Raw genomic sequence first — 18,116 nt, 5'->3', positions numbered from 1 at the left:
CCCCAGGTGAATCAGGGCCCCAGTTTTATCGATGTTTTCCTTTTTACTGGTGAGTCATTCCTGGGGACCTTGTGAGACATACCATAGACTTGAGATGCAGTTCCTTAAGGGCCTGAAAAGGTGGGCCTCGGCCCCGCCCCCTGTCCTCCTCCTGGTCTCCTGGGGGTGGCCGTCCTCCTGGTGCGCTCACCTCTTCCGTCACAAGTCAGTGGACTTCGTGTAATGGCCGCATCCAGTGATGTGTCGTGTCCCGACCTTCCAGGCTGCAGAGAAGGAAGCAGCCCTCGCCCAACAAGAGGAAGAAAAGGCTGAGCAACGGAAGAGGGCCCGGGCCGAGAAGAAAGCGTTGAAGAAGAAGAAAAAGACCAGAGGGGCGGACAAGCACAGAGCCGACGAGGACGATGAGAAGGAATGGGGCGATGATGAGGAAGGTAACGCCTGGCAGGACCTTCATACCTGGAACATCCTAGACCTCCAGGCAGGGTGCTGAACAGCATAGAGAACTTTATTCTGGAACCATTTGAGAATCAGTTCCTGGCAAGGCTTCCCTGGTGGCTCAGACCATAAAGAATTCCCCTGTCAATGTGGGAGGCGTGGGTTTGGTCCCTGGGTTGGGAAGATCCCCTGGAGAAGGAAATTGCAACCTACTCCAGTATCTTGCCTGGAAAACCCCATGGACGGAGGAGCTTGGTGGACTACAGTCCATGCAGTTGCACTGAGTGGGACACAGCAGAGCGAGCAACACAGGAAGTGCCCACCACCTTCCCTGTCGCTGCCTCCCCTCCACGGGGTGGTGCCCTCCTCCCTTCCACGCGGTGGTGCCCTCCTCCCCTCCACGTGGTGGTGCCCTCCTCCCCTGCTTGGCTCCCAGGCCTGCACCAGGTGCCACCCTGCCGGCACCCACCTGGGCTCCGTTCCCTACATGCACCTGACACCACCATCCCCTTCCTGAGTGGTGCCTTCCTTCTCCCCCTCTGCGGACTTTCCCTCCCCTCTGCACCAAGTGTGGACTTTTCCTGTACCCTCAGGCCCTGGCACCTGGCTGCCCCCTGCCCTGCACCTATACCCTTCCCTCCCCTTACTTGACTCCCACCAGGTAGTTTGATTTGTAAAATTTTCCACACTGTGTTTCTGTCACCCCTGCCATTTCATATGTGGGCAGGTGTGGATCAGATTTATTTCAGCAAAGTCGGTTACGGTAAAGAGGTCTCTAGACGCTAAAGGAGGCTCACCGTTTTCCTAGTGCAGAGCTATCAGCCGGAGTAAGAAGTGATGGAGTCATCATTCATTTCTTGGGGCCTTCAGAAATGATGCGGGTAGCTCACTGCCCTTTAGGGCTCCTGGTGTAGCAGGGGAAGGCTTAGGGGACCTGTGACCGCAGTGATGTGTCATGGGGACTCAGGGAGCTGTGGGTGAGAGTGATAGTGGAGGCCGGGAAAGCACTAGGGGTCAGCGAAAGGGTTGCAGGAAAGGGTGAGGTGACGTCCCTGTGAGGCAGTGGCACTGCACCTCGGCATTGGGGGATGGTGAGTGACTGCCAGTGAGAGAGGGCAGGGGCCCGCAGAGCACAGGGTGGCCCGCTGTGCCCTGATCCCGGTAGGGGGCTGGGTGCTGGGGTCAGTGAGGCAGGCCAGCCCGCCCATCAGTGCTCTAGAACGCAGAGTGCTGCGGGCAGACCCCATCTGGAGGGCAGTGGGGAACTGACAGAAAGGTCTGGAAGCAGGCGGCCCACACTGGTTGGTTTCAGCCCTGTCCCCCTGGTGGCAGTGGGGAGCGTGGGTTGGAGTAGAGTGTTGTTAAGCTCTGTGGAAGGACATGGGACGGTCATGAATGTGGGGAGGAGCTAGCACTCTGTACCACTTCTGGGGTGGCCCGGGGAGTATGCCTGGTCACTGAGGTGCTTGTTTACCCGTGGCCCCCGGGCTCCATCCCCCTCTCTGCCCTGGGCTTTCCAGAAGGGGTCCTAGGGATTTGCCGGGACAGTGTAGAGACCCCCGACCTCTTGTATGGTTGAGCGTGGACGGGTTTAGGTTGTCACTTGTACCTGAGCTGTCCCTCCCCCGGATGTCACTGGGGCCTGGCAAGGAGTGGGATGTGCCGGGAGGGTCGGGAGAGATGGCGGAGGGTGGGGGGTGGGCACCCTGGCGTCCGCAGGGGTCCTGGCGTCTGGTGGGGAGAACCATGTCCCTGCTGGGCACGCCCCAGCTCAGCACCAGGAGACAGTTACCTAACCGTCCTTTCCCCTGACGACCCACAGAGCAGCCCTCCAAGCGCAGGAGGGTGGAGAATAGCGTTCCTCCCGCCGGGGAAGCGGAGCCAGGCTCCGAAGCTGACCTTTCAGGGAGCAGCGCCCCTGCGGCCGCGGAGCCCCCCTCGGAGCCGAAGGAAGTGCGAGTGGGCGCCCGGCGGAGGGACATGCCCAAGGTGCCGCATGACAGCAGCAAGGACGGCGTCACCGTCTTCGTCAGCAACCTGCCCTACGGGCTGGGGGAGCCGGCCGCCACGCTCCGGCCGCTCTTCGAGGCCTGCGGGGACGTGGTCGAGGTGCGCCCCATCTTCAGTAACCGTGGCGACTTCCGCGGCTACTGCTACGTGGAGTTCAGAGAGGAGGCGGCGGCCCTGCAGGCGCTCCAGCTGGACCGGCAGAGCGTGGAGGGCCGGCCCATGTTTGTCTCCCCCTGTGTGGACAAGAGCAAAAACCCTGACTTCAAGGTTGGTTTGGGGGGTAAGCCCGCCTTTCCGTAGGGTTGCAGTAGGACAGACTAAATGCTCTTTCCTGCAGCGTCCAGTATTTAGAATCTAAGTGGAACGTTTGTTAAGAAGGAAACGTCTGAATTACTGGGTCCATTCTGAGCTGGTTCGCTGAGGTCTCTACATGGGGCTGGGTCACTGGGCTGCTGGTGTGGACAAATGATGGTAACAGTAGGCACCGTGTAACAGCTCCTCCCCGTGGGATTGTTAGGAGTGACAGGGCTGTGCCCAGCGTCTGATGTTACCTTTCGACCGTCACCCAGACTCGGAGAATGATGGCCTTTATTCTGGCCGTTTTCCAGAGGAGGAAGTGAAGGCTTTGAGAAGTGAGGGACTTGCCCAGGGCAAGTGAGCAGTTCTTCACACCCAGAGCCAGCTCTGGCCCGGCCTGTGGGTGAGGCCTAACCCTGTGATGTGGGGAGCTGGGCTGGGCCCGGGGGGTGAGTCCTCTTCCTCTTCCGCAGGTGTTCAGGTACAGCACTGCCCTGGAGAAACACAAGCTGTTTGTGTCGGGCCTGCCCTTCTCCTGCACCAAAGAGGAACTCGAGGAGATCTGCAAGGCCCACGGCACCGTGAAGGACATCCGACTGGTCACCAACCGGGCCGGCAAACCCAAGGTCGGTGTCTGAACCTGGAGCCTGGGAGAGCCTCTGTTCAGATTACTTGGTTCTAGAGTGGTTTCTGGTTTGTCTGCTAAGAAACAGACAAGAAGTTAACAGAAGGATAGCTGCACTAGGCTCTTCCCATTTGGAGTCAGGTTAACTTGTATGTGGATAACTATACTGAAAAGAAAAAAGTGTTGCAAGAAAAACTACTACGAATTAGCAGGGGCTCCAGTGCGGCTCCAGGCTGTGGGGCCTTGGGGTGAGATGCCCCCCTTTGCAGTCTCCTCCCTCCTGCCCGGACCCCTCTTCAGGAGGCCTCCGGCATCTCCCCGAATCCCTGCTCTGGTGTCCCCCTTACCGTGTTCTCCCCTCTGGTTCCTCAGCCTTCTGTGAAATCCTTGACCATGTTTTGAGTAGTTGTTTAAGGAGAGTTTGGTTTAAGAGAGGCCCATTCACGTTTGTCCAGGTTAATTGAGAGCTGACGAATATATGGGCAGCCCGGAGGCCCAGGGATGTCAGGGCTCACATATGTCCAGGCCCCTCCTCCTTTTGCTGGGTTTATGCTGGCCTATCTCTGGCTCGTGGTGCGTTGTGCTTGAAGAATTGTCTGAAGTTAGTCAGTTGCAGAAATAGACTAGGGCCGGGAAGGAACCTGTAGGCCAAAGGAGGCGGGAGTGGGGCAGGGAAACCCAAGGGAGGCGCTCTCTGAACAGGCCCGGGGCCTGAGTGGAGAGCCGCGTCCTGGCTTGCAGCGCTGACCTGGCTGGGCCTTACAAACCCTCAGGGCCTGGCCTACGTGGAGTACGAAAATGAATCCCAGGCGTCTCAGGCCGTCCTGAAGATGGACGGCATGACTATCAGAGAGAACGTCATCAAAGTGGCCATCAGCAACCCGCCTCAGAGGAAGGTTCCGGAGAAGCTGGAGGCGAGGAAGGCCCCGGGGAGTGCCCTGGTGCCACGGCAGGTCTACGGAGCGTAAGTGTCGTGCCCACTGGTGCAGCCTTGTCATGGCTGGCACCATGGTGACCCTATTTTCCTCTAGGACAGTGAGTTAGACGGAGGGTCAGGCCTGCCTGCTCTGTCCCGGGGCAGGGGCTCCCCAGCAAGTCCACGCCGAGAGCCAGCCTAGAAGTGGGCCCTCCCTCGTGTGCACTGGTTTACACCAGTGGTTTATTTAAGTTTTAAAAAAATGTTTTTGTAAAGACGGTGATCACTCTGAAGTCCCCTTTGGCCCCAAACCTGACAGCCAGGTGTTCACCAACTATAACCCCGGCAGAGCTGTGTTCTCAGCCCATGGGGACGAGGCGGCAAGGTTGCAAGGTTGTCTGGTGAGGGCTGTACGGTCACAGCCGTTCTGTCCACCTTACGTGTGACGGTGTTGCACAGCCGTGGCCCTGGCCAAAAAGTTGTGGAAAAGGCAGAGTTTGTTAAGGTGACTTGTACCTGATAGCCAGAGTCAGGGAGCTCAGGGCTCGTCTCAGCCTTCTTGTTTGTTGCTTTTCACCTTTTGTGTTGGGGTGGTCCAGGACCACCTCATTTCACCAGTTGTCGCTTTGAGAGGTCCATGCGTTGTCTGCTCTTCCAGGCGGGGGAAGGGGAGGACCCAGCTCTCTCTGCTGCCTCGCGCCCTGCAGCGCCCCAGTGCTGCCACCGCCCAGGCTGAGAATGGCCCCGCCACCCCGCCGGCAGGCACCACCCCGGCCACCACCGAGGCTCCCAAGATGTCTAATGCCGACTTTGCCAAGTTGCTTCTGAGAAAGTGAGTGAGTGGGACTGTGAGAGAAGGGAAATGCCTTACTTCACGCTGACCGGGAAGATGCCCGGTGCCCAGCAGGGCCCTGGCCATGCAGGGCCAGGTGCAGGGCGCAGCCACATGCTTGCTCTGGTTTAGGCAGGACTGGAAAAGGGTGTCCAAGGAAAGAGATTGAGTGCTCCCTCATATTGAGGGCAAGAGAACGAAAACCATCACTCCACAGGCTGGGTGCAGGGTGTAGTTTCCTGAGATACTTTTGTGTCTTGAAAGAGCTGAGAAACAGAAGTGAAACTCGAACACACTGTTCTGAGACCCACTTGTCCAAGTATTTTTGGCCAACTCTGGTCCCTTTTTATAAGACACTTCCTTACACCCTGCACAGCACATGTGCCCGTCACTCTTTTAATTTTTAAAAGACAAAATGGCAGATGCTAGTAATTCACCAGAATGGCCTATTTTAGTAAAGGGGTAGGGAGGGGACGTCACTTAAAAAACATCTGATGGAATTTTGTCCACGGGGGCTGTGCGTTTTTATATCATGTGTTTGTAAATGACTTGTCAACCCATTGTTTTGTTTCCTCAAAGCAACTTTGTGACATTTGTTTTGTGTAGGAACTTTGCGCGCCATCTGCTATGGACCATTTTCTTTGCCTAGTGACTAGTGAACTGTGTTTTTTGTCTAAATACTGAGTTTCAGCCCTTTGGTTTTGTTTAAATACCATGTCAAGTGCAAACTTAAATTCTCTCCATTTAGCTTTGTTTATTAAACTGAAGTTCTCTTAAAAACTTCTTGCAGAAAGGTACTCAGATATGTGTTCAAATACGTATTTTGAAATGGGTGTACCTTGCTTTACATGATAGGTGTGTAAATAGAACTTTTGTAAGTCAGATCCAGTTGTTTTGCATTAAACCATTTCAGCTATGAGACCTCCAGTTTATAGCAGTTCGGCGTTTACAGCTTTTCTACCCCTTATCTTTTATCTAGTATTTATTCCTTTGAAAGTGAGGTTGCCAGTTCAGTAGGAAAACTGACTTTATAAAGGCACTCTGGGGGAAAATATTGGAATTCTTTCCTTTGTGATGAAAAATTGGCTTATTTATCTGTTTTTAAAGGTTTTATGCATCAGTCAGGTTTTACTGTAGTTGTTAGTGTAACATTTTCAATGGACCATTTGAAATGGGTCAGTAGACAGAATAGTAAACTGTAAACTAAACCCCATATGCCTGCCATCGAGCTTCAGAGCTTCAGCCTTGCTCAGCCCGTCTTCGTCTCCACCCTCTCCTGTGTCCCCTGGGTCCCGGAGGGAGACCCCAGACATCACAGCGGCCCTACTACTGGAGCATCTGTCTCTATGGACTTAAAGACCATGGTTTTATCGTTATTTCTAGAAATGTGAGTAGTGTTAATGTCAACCATCCAGACAAATTGCCAATTTCCTATTGTTTCGTAATAACCCTTTTAATCTGTAGGTTCTCTGTACCTCATCTTTTGCACAGAACGCTTGTTAGGTGTTTTTGAATTCAGGCAGCAGCTGTGAAGCTGTCGGAAGAGCCTGTGTTCTCTGGGGGCGGCTGGCCATCCACTCCCCTGCAGAGGCCTGTTCTGTGGGTGAGAGGCTGTGGGTCAGGTCGGGACCAAGGGGCCATGAACCTCTGCCTCTGGATCCGCTCATGGGGTGCTGGTTAACGGCGCTGTTCTCTTGCTGCTGCCAGTCCTCCGACCTCCCTTCACCCTCTCAGGTGCACACAGAGCTCGCTGCAGAGGTGGGCTTCTCAGACTTGAGCAGGTCGCCATTTAGGTGCAGGGTGTTGACTGTGCCAGAAATAGATTTTCAGGAACATAGGAGTGGGTTTGTGTTGTCTCTGGCTGGGGGGTGGGGGGGAACTGATGGTGACTAGATACATGAAAAACCACTTCAGTTATTTCAGTCTTGGTGCAAGGCCGGTGGTTCATCCCCGTTAGCGTAACCAACCAGTTCTGTCTCGCTTTCTCGTGACATTACTGTCTTGGGTCTTTCTTGTTTTTCTCTCTCAATAATACAGCTAAAGTTCTGAAAGAAAGAGTCCCTCCTTCATCCTTAGGACAGATGGGAACATCTCTTGAGAAAGGTAGGAAAGTCTCAGGCATTTATGTAACAAAATACTTTATTAGTAGTTTGTTAAAATAATACCCTTCAAATATAGCTAAAGTGCAAATTTCTCTCTAGTACAAAGTAAGCCCTTCAGTCAGGCTTCCTTGGTGTGCTTACAGTTAAGGTTTAAGAAATATGGCATCCACATACAAAAATACTTTTTATCAAGGTTTGAATAACTCACTTGGGGCCATTTCATACAACTTTTCACTTATCTTTTAGAAAACTACTCTGCTTGTTATACAATTAAATAACTGTAGAAACACTTACTACATCAGAAGAGGGTCCTCATTACCGTCAGGATCAGAATTCTCACCTCAGACAACACTCGGAGGGCATTCAGCCTCGTTCAGACACTGACAGTGAGTCCAGTGTTGGACATCGCCGGCTCAGTCCCCAGAAAAGGGGCTCGATGGTGTCCCACCTCTGGACTGAACAGCAGCAGTCGTGTTGGCACCTGTGCCAGGTAATGATTGAAAAGACTCTGTCTCCATAATGACAGTGTGGGTGTGTTACATGTAACATTTCATCTTTTTACAAGTTGCTAGAAAAATAAGGCCGTGCCAAGGCAATCTATGCTGCTTCCCCCAAGGGGACAGGGGCCATGGGGCAGGTAAGTGGATGAGAGGGATGCAGCCTGGCTGCGGTCGAGGGTGTTTCTCGGTTCCTGCAGAGTGGCGTCCTAACTCATCACAAACGCTCTTTTGTCATAGACTTGGCATCTCTCTTCTCTGATGTGTCCTAACACTTGATCTGCAGCAGGATTTAATTGTCAGGTGACAAACCCAGAGGACCTTTAGACTAAAACATCTGGTCTGAATTGCTGCAAATATGAGAAACATCAATAGAAACCAGGCTAGCCACACTCCTGTTCTTAATTAGAAAACAGTCTTGATGCGGAAAAACGACCACCTCTGGTACCAGAGTTTGGAAACTGTGGCTCAAACCATGTTCCTTGGACTAAGCAAGGTGTCTAACTAGATTCATGATGAATGCTCACTTCCTGTCTCAGAAATCTGCTCTACCAGTAAGATTAGTCACAACACTAACCTCTTTGTAGAGGAGCCAACACCTGTAAGAAAGCAAGCTTTCAATCCTTTCTCAGAACTGCGACGGGTCCTCCTCAGCTGTGCTGATGTCCCAGGGAGGCACAGACCGTCTCAGCTGGTTCCAGAAAGTGCTGGAAGGAGTTACTCCTCCAGGCCTCAGCCCACACTCCTCACCTTAGTGCAAATTTCGCTCCAGAACCTGTGTTCTGGTCACACGAGCATGGATGCCCCTGAAGCCACTGGGACCACCCCAGGGGTCAGGGCCACGAGCAGCCACCACATGTGTGCCAGCTCAAAGGAAAATAACTTGGCTCAGTTATATCTTAGGGACAAGGCTTAATAATTTAGTTTTCTTCTTTAAAGAGACATTTGGAGGTAAAGAATGTTTTCAGGTCCTTCCCCATCTCCTTCTGCTCTGGCAGACTAGGTTTCTAGAAATGTGGAGGTTTTTTTTTTCCTCTGCTGGGACAGCCCTTGCCACCAAGGAGGGATTTACAGCGTTAGGGCTTCACCGGCAGCGTCTCCTTGAACCCAGAGTGGTTGGGTCTGGCCTCTGGCAGCGCCACCGGGTACTCCGTGGTGGCGAAGAGCAGGGTGTCCAGGGTGGTCTCCGTGCACTTGGCGATGAAGCGGATGAAGGGCCTCACGTCGCCCTCGTTGGCGACCTCCAGCACGTGGTAGTACTCCGACCGCTGCTCCTTGCGGATGGTGATGGGCGGGTAGCCTGCCTGCATGAGGATGAGGTTCATGAGCAGGCGCGAGGTCCTGCCATTGCCGTCGATGAAGGGGTGGATGTAGACGAGCTTGTAGTGGGCCAGGGCTGCAAATTCCACTGGGTGCAGATTCATGGCGTCCTCCGAGTTGAGCCACTGCACGAACTCCTGCATCTGCTTCTCCACCTCCTGCGGGTGGGGCGGGATGTGGTGGCCCACCAGGACCTGCGTGGCGCGGAAGCGGCCGGCCTCCACGGGATCCACGTAGCCCAGCACCCGCCGGTGGATCTCCAGCACGTCGCCGATGCTGACGGAGCCGACGCGGGACAGCAGGGTCATGTTGACGTACGTCATGGCCGCGTGCATGCCGATGACCTCGTTCTGCTCCTCCAGGCTCTTCCCCGGCACCGCGTAGCGCGTCTCCAGGATGTGCCTGATCTCCGAGAGGGTGAGGGTGTTGCCCTCGATGGCCACCGTGTGGTAGATGTGGTGGTAGTACGTCTCCTCCATCACCCGGCGCAGCGCGGAGTTGCCCTTGGGGATGGACATGACTTTCTTCACTTTGCTGTCGATGATACTGAAGAAGCGCTGGTCGATCTCCTCCACCAGTGGCAGCGTGCGGTCACGGTTGACCAGCGCCTTCTCATGGTGGGGCGCAATGGTCAGCGCGCGGGTATACAGGTAGTCCGCCTGGATGATGTCCTTGTCCTCCTCTGAGAAGATGCCGAACTCGTTGAGCGCGTCCACAAAGCCCGGGTCCATCTTGAGGGCGTGCAGGAAGAGCTTGTGGGCCTTGTGCCGCTTGCCCTGCCGTTTCATTTCCAGGGCTTGGTTCAGAGCTGCTTTGGCCTCCAACTTGCCGGCTAGAAAAGAGCCAGAGGCACGGGTCAGGGAGGATGCGGGCAGGCAGGCAGAGGACGTTCAGGGGGGCCGTCACCTGGGCTGTCTCCCCCACGGCCTTGGGGCCCCCTCCAGCCAGGCTGTACCTGACCTTCCGTGTGCCTGTCTGCGCAGACAGGTTTGTTCCCTGCAGCCCTGTGGGGCCCTGGGCTGGTCATTGTCCACTCAGTCCCCGAGCCACCCTCTACCGTGCAGGCATCAGCTGGGCACCGTGGCCCCCTCTGAGCAGTCATGTTCCTAGATGGCCCCAGCTCCCATCAGGCGGCCCTCCCCTACACCTGCTCCAGCTCGAGGCCACTCGAGTGACTTCTGGAGGTGCAGGTCCCTTCTCCCTGCATCCACCCTGCCCCTTTAGACCCTGACTGTGAAGGGCACCCCACTGCTGCTAGGCCCCGGGGGGGGGGGGGCTCCGCATCTCTGGACCTTTTGACCTAGTGGTTTTCAACCAGACCCTCCATTACACGTGGCCCTTTACTGCTGTCCTCCCACTTTCAGTGCCAGCCACACCTCCTGGGTGACTTTTCAGTTCAAGGGTGCAGGGCCCTCCTACTCTGCTTTCCATCTGGATCACTCTCCCTTCATACCCTCTCCCTCAGGTCTCTCCGCAGGCATCCCCTCCTCCAGGGAGCCTTCCTGGTGTGCTCCCTTGGCTCCTTCTGCTCCATAGCACCACCCCTATCTTGGCCACCTATCACCTTGTCTAGCTGGGAGCTCAGGGTGACTACGTGCCCTGCACACAGGACACAGCAGGCCCTCTGAATACCTGTGGGATCGGTGATCCTTGAGGAGAGATGGCCAGTCTTACCTGGAGAGGCCTTGGTCTTGACCGCCAGCAGCGCTGCTCCCCTGGAGGGGAGGCTGAGCTCCGTGGATGGCCTGGCGCACTTCATGACGGTGGGCTGCGCCCGCTCCAGCTGGCTCCTGAGCAGGTAGAAGCCCTTGAGCACAGTCAGACAGTGTTCTTCCATGGTCCCCAGCGGCAGCAGCAGGGCCAGCAGGGAGCCCAGCACCATGCTCAGCAGCGTCGCCCACAGGAAGCGGCCCCAGACTGAGACCCACTTTGGTTCAGTCACCGCCATCACTGAAGCCATCGGTATGAGTGTCATCTGGGCCCAGGGGCGGGCCCCTTGCACACATCCGCAGGGGTCTGGGAGAGAGCGGGACCTGCAGGAGGTGAAGCAGGGGAACACCACCTTCAGAATACAGGTTTTGCTTCAGCAGAGCCTCAGAGACTGCCCCCTCACCCCCACGCCTCTCAACTGATAACCGGGGGTGGGGGCAAGGCAAAGATGGGTGCCACATCCAGGGTGGTGCGACTGAAAAGGAACGCTGCTGCCGCTCAACACTTACTAAACACGTGCTCTGTGCCAGACCCCGTGCTGAACCCTGGTGGCAGCCTCACATTCTCTCCTGCAGTCTTCAACCCGAAGCCCGGCTCTGCAGCTGAGACAGGTTCAGGGAAGTGAAGGCCCTTGCCCAGAGGCATCCAGACAGCAAGTGATGACCTTGGGACCTGAGTGCTGGAACCCATGGCTCTAGTCTCCCCACTTAAGCACAAATCTCTGTGGCCTCGGACCCGAAACTAGGTGTTCTGGATACACAAGACACATGTCCAGAAGAGCTGAGGCAGTTCTGAGGCTCGTTTGAGAGGTACCAACTGTTTGGGGATCTGATTTATTGCCACCTGGGCAACCACCTCCCCCTGTCCTGGCCCTGACATTACCCACAATACTGTTTCCCGATCTAGCCTTCCTTTTCTGGCCTATCCAGCAGGTATCTGGCCTAGAGTTTGTGCAGCCTGAGTATCTTAAGAGGAACTCAGGTTGTGGGCCTGAGGCGGTGATTGCTTGCCCGCTGTGACAATGAGCAGGTGCTTGAGGCTAGCAGTGGGAGTGGAGGAGCCCGGTGTGCAAGCACCATCATGCTAACAATAAGCATTTATTAGGCAACTGTGCTGTGTTGGGCACTGAGCTGAGTACCAGGCATGCCTTATCTCCCCCTTCGTCATCCCATGTAGGTAAACTGCCCAAGGCATTAACTTTTCAGCTGAGGAAAACTAACATACAGAATAAGTCAATACCCAGACGACCCACAAGAAGTCTACAGAGGCATCAGGAACGAAGCCCCAGTGCATCTGTGTCCAGAGCACCTAGGTCTTCACCACCACCTTAACTCACAACCAGGGCCCAAGCACCTACTCCTGGTACTAGACTAAGACCCAGAACTGATAAGGTTTCAGGGGGACCCTGGCTGGTTGATACAGGACATCTGAAAAGGCTTGGTACGAACTCGAATGGGGAGAAGAGGGTGAGGGTCACTGCTCCGTCCAGGTGGTCAGGCCTCCCCGGCCGGGCTGCAGCTTACCAGGGAGGAAATGCGTTCCTGAGTGGCACGAATCTTAGTGCTCACTAGCTAGGAAGAGGGAAACTGAGGACCCGAGAGGACACTGAACTAAGGTCATCCTGGGGACCCGCCCCTTTCCGAACCCCACTCAGGGTTCACTGCCCTGCTGCACCCTTCCTCGCCCACCCACTCCTCACCTCGCGCCGCTGCCGGGCCCTCTTTCAGCGCTCACAGTCTCGGCTGGGGGCCGGCCCCCAGAACCTCCGCCGCCGGCCCGTGGCCCCGCCCTCGGCGACTCGCCATTGGTCGGCCCGCCAGCCTCTTCGCAGCGGATTGGCTTCCTCAACTTGTCGGCGTCTCGCACTTCCGGGTTCCCGCGTCGGCCTCCGCTTTCCCGGGAAAGACGCGCCGTGGGCCACTCCCATTGGCTGACTCCTCTATCGGTCTCGTGCTCGAAAGGGCCAATAAGCAATAGGGAGGGCGGGGCCTGGGTGGTTTTGGGGCCTTTTGGGTGCCGACTGGGAAACGAAGTTCCGATTGCCTTTCCCTTAGGCCCAGGGGAGGGTGAGGAGGAGCCCTGGGAAGGAGAGAACCTGTTTCCTTAGATGTAAAATGAGGCGGCTGATGGTTTAAACCTGTGTCTGACTTCCCAGCCCGCATTCACAGCCTGGTCTCTGCTACCAGGGCTGCTGGCTTCTCTCACCCTCTTTTCCTCCTTAGTTTACATACTCTTGCGAAGAGCCAGGCTGGTTCTCCTGCCTCCCGGTGTGGACAAAGAATGTTGCCTGTCATTGTAGTAAACAACAGACTATGGCCATCCCACAAACCACCAGCCAGCTGCCCAGAGGGCGTGTTCTGAGGGGAATTCAGAATGGAGAAAAATAGGATAGGGGGCCTAGACAGTTTAGATGCATATCAAAAGAATAATTTTAGTGAGCCTCGATTCTTCCATCTTCTTATAGGAGAGCACTAAAATCATTAACTTGAGATGTCTTTTTGTGATTAACAATCACGCTTGGATGTTCAACTGCATCTCTCCCCCACCTCACCCTCCACATGGCCCCAGCAAAAACTCATCCTAGCTCCTCCCTTACCTCTTTGGAACAGATCTTCAGAGCTGAGAGACTGTATATTGGGCCATATAGTCTTCAGTAATGTGCCCGAATAAAACAACTTTGAGGTTGTATGGTTTCTGGTTTTTTTTTTTCTTCAGTTGACAAAAGTTTTTTTCCTTGAAGCAGAGAGCTGACACATCCATCTTAGTTCACAAACATTGACATTAAACATGCAGGACTCATCCAGAAATGCTAAGCACTAAGTACATGAGGTTAAAAAAAAAAAAAAAAATGTTACCACTACAGATTCTGAAGTCAGAGAGACCTGGGCTTAAATTCAGACTTTGTCAGCTCCACTCTGTGTGCCCTTGGGCAAGTCTCAGTTTCCCCATTTGTAAAATGGGGGCTAACAGCCTGTCTCACTTTTGCCCTGAAGTTTGAGATTTGCAGAAGCCCTGATACCAAATCAAGCTCCTCTTATCCCATGCACAGCACACCAAAATGCTGAGAAGCTGAGGTTTACAACAAAGAGTATTTATTCAAAAGGCAGCCAAGTGAGGAGACAGGAGAACAAATCTCAGATCCTTCTCTCTGAAAGCCAGGGGCTCAGGGTATTTACAAGAGTTTCTCTTGGGTTTCCCTTGTGGCTCAGCTGGTAAAGAATCTGTCTGCAATGTGGGAGACCCGGGTTCAATCCCTGGGTTGGGGAGATCCCCTGGAAAAGGGAAAGGCTACTCACTCCGGTATTCTGGCCTGGAGAATTCCATGGACTTTATAGTCCATGGGGTCAACACTGAGCGACTTTTGTAACAGGAGGGAAAGGGGTAGGGCACAACTTTTGAAAGAAAGGACACAAGATAAACCAATTAGAATCAAATGGGGCCAAGATGGCAGACAAGACTAGACCTTGATCCTCAATCAGCAAGTGAAATGACATATCCAGAGGTGCCATGACAGTTCCAAGGCACTGTTAAAAGACCAAGGAGTGGGCAGTGGCCCAAATCCTGGAAATCTCCACCCCTTCCCCAAAATAGTTGGAATAATCCTCCCACTCATTAGATATGAAATTACCCAGCCTATAAAAACTATGCCACATTTTGCGGCCGCACTTGCCCTTTGCGATGGCCCATGCTCTGTCTGTGGAGTGTGCTTACCTCTGTATTTGAATAAATCCACTTCTTACCTATCACTTTGTCTCTCATTGAATTCTTTCTGGGATGAGACATCAAGAACCTGAGCTTCATTAGGTCCTGAAACCAGGTACCATGGGTTTTGGCTGGGTTTGAGTCCCAGATATTGTTTTCTTGGGCTCCAAAATCACTGCAGGTGGTGACTGCAGCCAGGAAATTAAAAGACACTTCTTGGAAGAAAAGTTATGACCAATCTAGAAAAAACATTAAAAAGCAGAGACATTACTTTGCCAACAAAGGTCTGTCTAGTCAAAGCTATGGTTTTTCCAGTAGTCATGTATGGATGTGAAAGTTGGACTATAAAGAAAGATGAGTTGATGCTTTTGAACTGTGGTGTTGAAGACTCTTGAGGGTTCCCTTGGACTGCAAGGAGATCCAACCAGTCCATCCTAAAGGAGGTAAGTCCTGAATATTCATTGGAAGGACTGATGCTGAAGCTGAAACTCCAATTCTTTGGCCACGTGACACGAAGAACTGACTAATCTGAAAAGACCCTGATGTTGGGAAAGATTGAAGGTGGGAGGAGAAGGGGATGACAGAGGATGAGATGGTTGGATGGCATCACCGACTCAATGGACATGAGTTTGAGTAAACTCTGGGAGTTGGTGATGGACAGGGAGGCCTGGCATGCTGCAGTCCATGGGGTCGCAAAGAGTTGGACACGACTGAGCAACTGAACTGAACGGAGTCCCAGTCACGTGGGTTCAAGTCCCAGGCAGGGTTTTGGCTGAGCTCAAGTCCCAGCCACAGGAGTTCGAGTCCCAAACTGGTTTTAGGCTGGGTTTGAGTCCCAGCACATGGGTTCAAGTCCCAATCTGTGGTAAACGGTTTCACTTTCACTTTCAAAGTATGTACCAGATGAATAAAGCTGCAGGGTGGCTGGAGGCAAGTGGGAGAGCATGGGGCAGGTGATTGGAAGAAGGCATGAAAATTATGATTCTGTGCAGGCGTAACTAAGCTACAGGCCTCCGCACATCCAAAAGGTCACAGAGGGACCCTCACCATGCCCAGGTGAAGGGTGGGTGATCCTAGCCTGTCTCAACCAGCTCAGTTCAATCTAGACACAACTGACTCCAACTCTGGTAAATATCTTATTGTTTAGCTATGGGCTGCTTGTGAAACATAGCAGGTTCATATAGTCCTTCCCCCCGTGTCCCCTGCCTGCCTTTTGTCTGTGGAAAAACTTTCACCAAGAATGAGGTGAATCGGAGAAGTGAGAAAATCCAGAAACAGAGGAAGAGAGTCCAACAAGATTAAATAATAATAGCTTCGTCATTAGGCACAGTCAAGGACCTTTCGTTCCTCTTCGTGGGCTATAGACAACATTCTGAGCCGTATCTTGTGAGCTGTCTGATAGAGACTGAAAGCCCCACCAGTGGAAGAAGTTAACTACACGATGGCCAGAATAGCCATGACATAAGCTGCCACAATTCCAAGAACTGGCCTCAAGAAAATGGGAACAAACCGACCCTGGAACTGAAGATGACTTGTACTTAAAACAAGACGATGCTGGTCAGACCACCGCACAACCAGTTTCAAGATGACTGTCAGAGCTGACGGGGCTGTTTCTACATGCAGCCCCCTTCCTCCACCTATGGAAGCTCTTTCCCACTGTTTGTGGTGGGTGGGGGTGAGAAGTCAGGTCCCCTTCCTTCACCTGTGGAAGCTCTTTTCCACTGTTTGTGGTGGGTGGGGGTGAGAAGTCAGCCTGTGGACAGAAATCCTCCCTCCACCACCCTGGTTGCTGGCAATAAAAGTAAAGTAAACTTTTCTTCCATTAATGTTGCTTCTTTATCAGCTTCTGAGCAGTGAACAGTCCATGCTCCACTTTTAGTTACACTTGGGGGACAACAACTCTTAAAATGACCTAAGTGGAGGCAGATGAAATAGATTCAACCCACGGTTGCCCCTATTTTTGGTCATTCCTTAATCTTAAGGAATAAAGGCAACAACCATTCTAGCTCCTTCTTGCTGAGAAGGGGTGTAGCTTGATGAATCAAACCATTTAGCACCATTCATTTGAAAATATTCTCCTGTTCCTGGATCCAAGTTAATATTTTGATCCCAATAAACCATCACCACCTACGTACCAGCTGTCAAGGCATTTATAGGCCCAAGGTTGGTAACTGAAACCACAAAGATGTAGCCTGAGGGGGAACACAGAATGCCAGACATTTGACGCTCCAATACTTTGGCCACCTGATGCGAAGAACTGACTCATTGGAAAAGACCCTGATGCTAGGAAAGATTGAAGGCGGGAAGAGACGGGGATGACAGAGGATGAGATGGTTGGATGGCATCACTGACTCAATGGACATGAGTTTTGAGTAAGCTCCGGGAGTTGTTGATGGACAGGGAAGCCTGGTGTGCTGCAGTCCATGGGGTCACAAAGAGTCAAACATGACTGAGCAACTGAACTGAAGTTCTTATGGAAGGAACATAGCCTGGGAAAACTGAGTACAGTTTCTACAATATCTTGACCAAGTAGAACCTTGCCAGGGGCAGACACCAGGGTCTTACCAAAAAAAATCCAAGCAGAAGGACTTCCCTGGTGGTCCAGCTGTTAAGATTTCACCCTCTAATGCACGACGTGTGGGTGTGATCCCCGGTCACGGAGCTAAGATCCTATATGCCTCGAAGCCAAAACACCAAAACATAAAACAGAAATAATATTGTAATAAATTCAATACAGACTTAAAAAAAAAAAGGTCCACGTTAAAAAAAACACAACAACTTTAGAATCTAAGAACATGAGGAGAGGACCAAATTTCACCTTAGTCAAGAAAAAAACAGGGCACAGGAAATTCTGTTATTAGCCCAATATATTGCTTGTGAAGGGAGAAGGAAATGGCAACCCACTCCAGTATTCTTGCCTGGAGAATCCCATGGAGAAAGGAGCCTGGAGGACTATAGTCCATGGGGTCGCAGAGAGTCCGACGTGACTGAAGCGGCTTAGCACAGCCTTGCTTATGAAGACAAAGTGAAATTAGGGAGAGTCAGAAAATTAATGAGAGGCACAATCAAGGAATCAGCATGATCTAATACAGAAAAAAGATTTTCGATGACATGTCCATTAGCTAGAGAGACTAGCACTTTTCAAACTTTGGCACAAGTAGGTAGTCACTGAATTGTCCTTACAGGCCTGGGAAGGTAGAAGCCAAGAGAAGGCATAACAAGACAAGAATCATCCTGGTAACCTAATGACAGAGTTAATTTTTAGGTAGGTTGATAAGGAGTCCAGGGCCCTTGAGGAGGAGAAAGGGGTCTGGGGTTCTCAAAGAGGAGAAAAGGAAATATTTTTTTCTACATTGCTTGGGCTTCCCTGGGGGCTCAGCTGGTAAAGAATCTGCCTGCAATTAGGGAGACCTGGATTCAATCCTTGGGTTGGGAAGATCTCCTGGAGAAGGGAAAGGCTACCCACTCCAGTATTCTGGCCTGGAGAATTCCATGGACTGTATAGCCCACGGGGTTGAAGAGAGTCAGACACAACTGACGGACTTTCACTTTCACTTCACTTCTGTCTTAGTCACATAAGGTGTTTTTTCTTAAACTCTGAGTTGTTATGACAACAGTCTTTAAGACTAACTTTCTTTAAGCCCAGAACTAATGATTACATAACAAAACA

At 52.6% G+C, this 18,116-nt stretch overlaps 2 protein-coding genes and 1 long non-coding RNA gene across 17 annotated transcripts in view; 1 reads left to right on the top strand and 2 right to left on the bottom strand.

The window, feature by feature from the left end:
- SART3 (spliceosome associated factor 3, U4/U6 recycling protein) overlaps positions 1-13,431 on the top strand; it is a 46,125-nt gene extending 32,694 nt beyond the window's left edge. For 3 of the 12 annotated variants that reach the window (XM_081542981.1, XM_081542979.1, XM_081542978.1), the window contains exons 15-19: positions 263-431; positions 2,258-2,712; positions 3,216-3,368; positions 4,141-4,331; positions 4,942-6,034. In XM_081542981.1, the coding sequence (XP_081399107.1) occupies positions 263-431; positions 2,258-2,712; positions 3,216-3,368; positions 4,141-4,331; positions 4,942-5,119 (1,146 nt within the window). In that variant the 3' untranslated portion in view covers positions 5,120-6,034. Of the gene's footprint in view, positions 1-262; positions 432-2,257; positions 2,713-3,215; positions 3,373-4,140; positions 4,332-4,941; positions 6,035-7,152; positions 7,738-9,396 lie in introns of those variants that run through there. The other 9 variants (XR_014069095.1, XR_014069101.1, XR_014069098.1 and 6 more) reach the window with 9 other exon arrangements.
- On the bottom strand, positions 7,237-12,522 carry FICD (FIC domain protein adenylyltransferase). Of its 4 annotated transcripts, none has more exons than XR_014069103.1 (4): positions 12,444-12,522; positions 10,709-11,067; positions 8,292-9,866; positions 7,237-7,698 (listed from the first exon to the last, which is right to left on the bottom strand). XR_014069103.1 is itself a non-coding variant. In XM_081542983.1 (3 exons), the coding sequence occupies exons 2-3, from the start codon at positions 11,007-11,009 to the stop codon at positions 8,791-8,793; spliced, it is 1,377 nt and encodes a 458-aa protein (XP_081399109.1). In that variant the 5' UTR covers positions 11,010-11,067; positions 12,444-12,522; the 3' UTR covers positions 7,237-8,790. The 4 variants fall into 4 exon arrangements, 2 of the variants coding, with proteins under 2 accessions (XP_081399109.1, XP_081399110.1); XR_014069105.1 differs by lacking the exon at positions 12,444-12,522 and adding an exon at positions 11,254-11,767; XM_081542983.1 differs by having other exon boundaries at positions 7,237-9,866.
- Positions 13,432-13,993: 562 nt separating the features above from the next.
- The window catches only part of LOC145526708 (uncharacterized), a 97,724-nt gene continuing 93,601 nt past the window's right edge, over positions 13,994-18,116 (bottom strand). The window contains exon 7 of the long non-coding RNA XR_014069106.1: positions 13,994-14,685. This is a non-coding gene — a long non-coding RNA (uncharacterized LOC145526708). The remainder of the gene's footprint in view (positions 14,686-18,116) is intronic.

Source organism: Giraffa tippelskirchi, chromosome 11 (assembly GCF_054371585.1).
Source record: "Giraffa tippelskirchi isolate mGirTip1 chromosome 11, T2T-mGirTip1v1.2.pri, whole genome shotgun sequence".
Taxonomy (NCBI): Eukaryota; Metazoa; Chordata; class Mammalia; order Artiodactyla; family Giraffidae; genus Giraffa; species Giraffa tippelskirchi.
The sequence above is the reverse complement of the archived record's forward strand: the minus strand, read 5'-3'. Positions and strand labels throughout refer to the sequence as shown.

Coding starts and splice junctions, on each gene's coding strand:
- FICD (XM_081542983.1), bottom strand. CDS start 11,009: ATGACACTCATACCGATGGCTTCAGTGATGGCGGTGACTGAACCAAAG. Junction 9,867..10,708: donor CAAGACCAAGGCCTCTCCAG/GTAAGACTGGCC, acceptor GCTCTTTTCTAG/CCGGCAAGTTGGAGGCCAAA.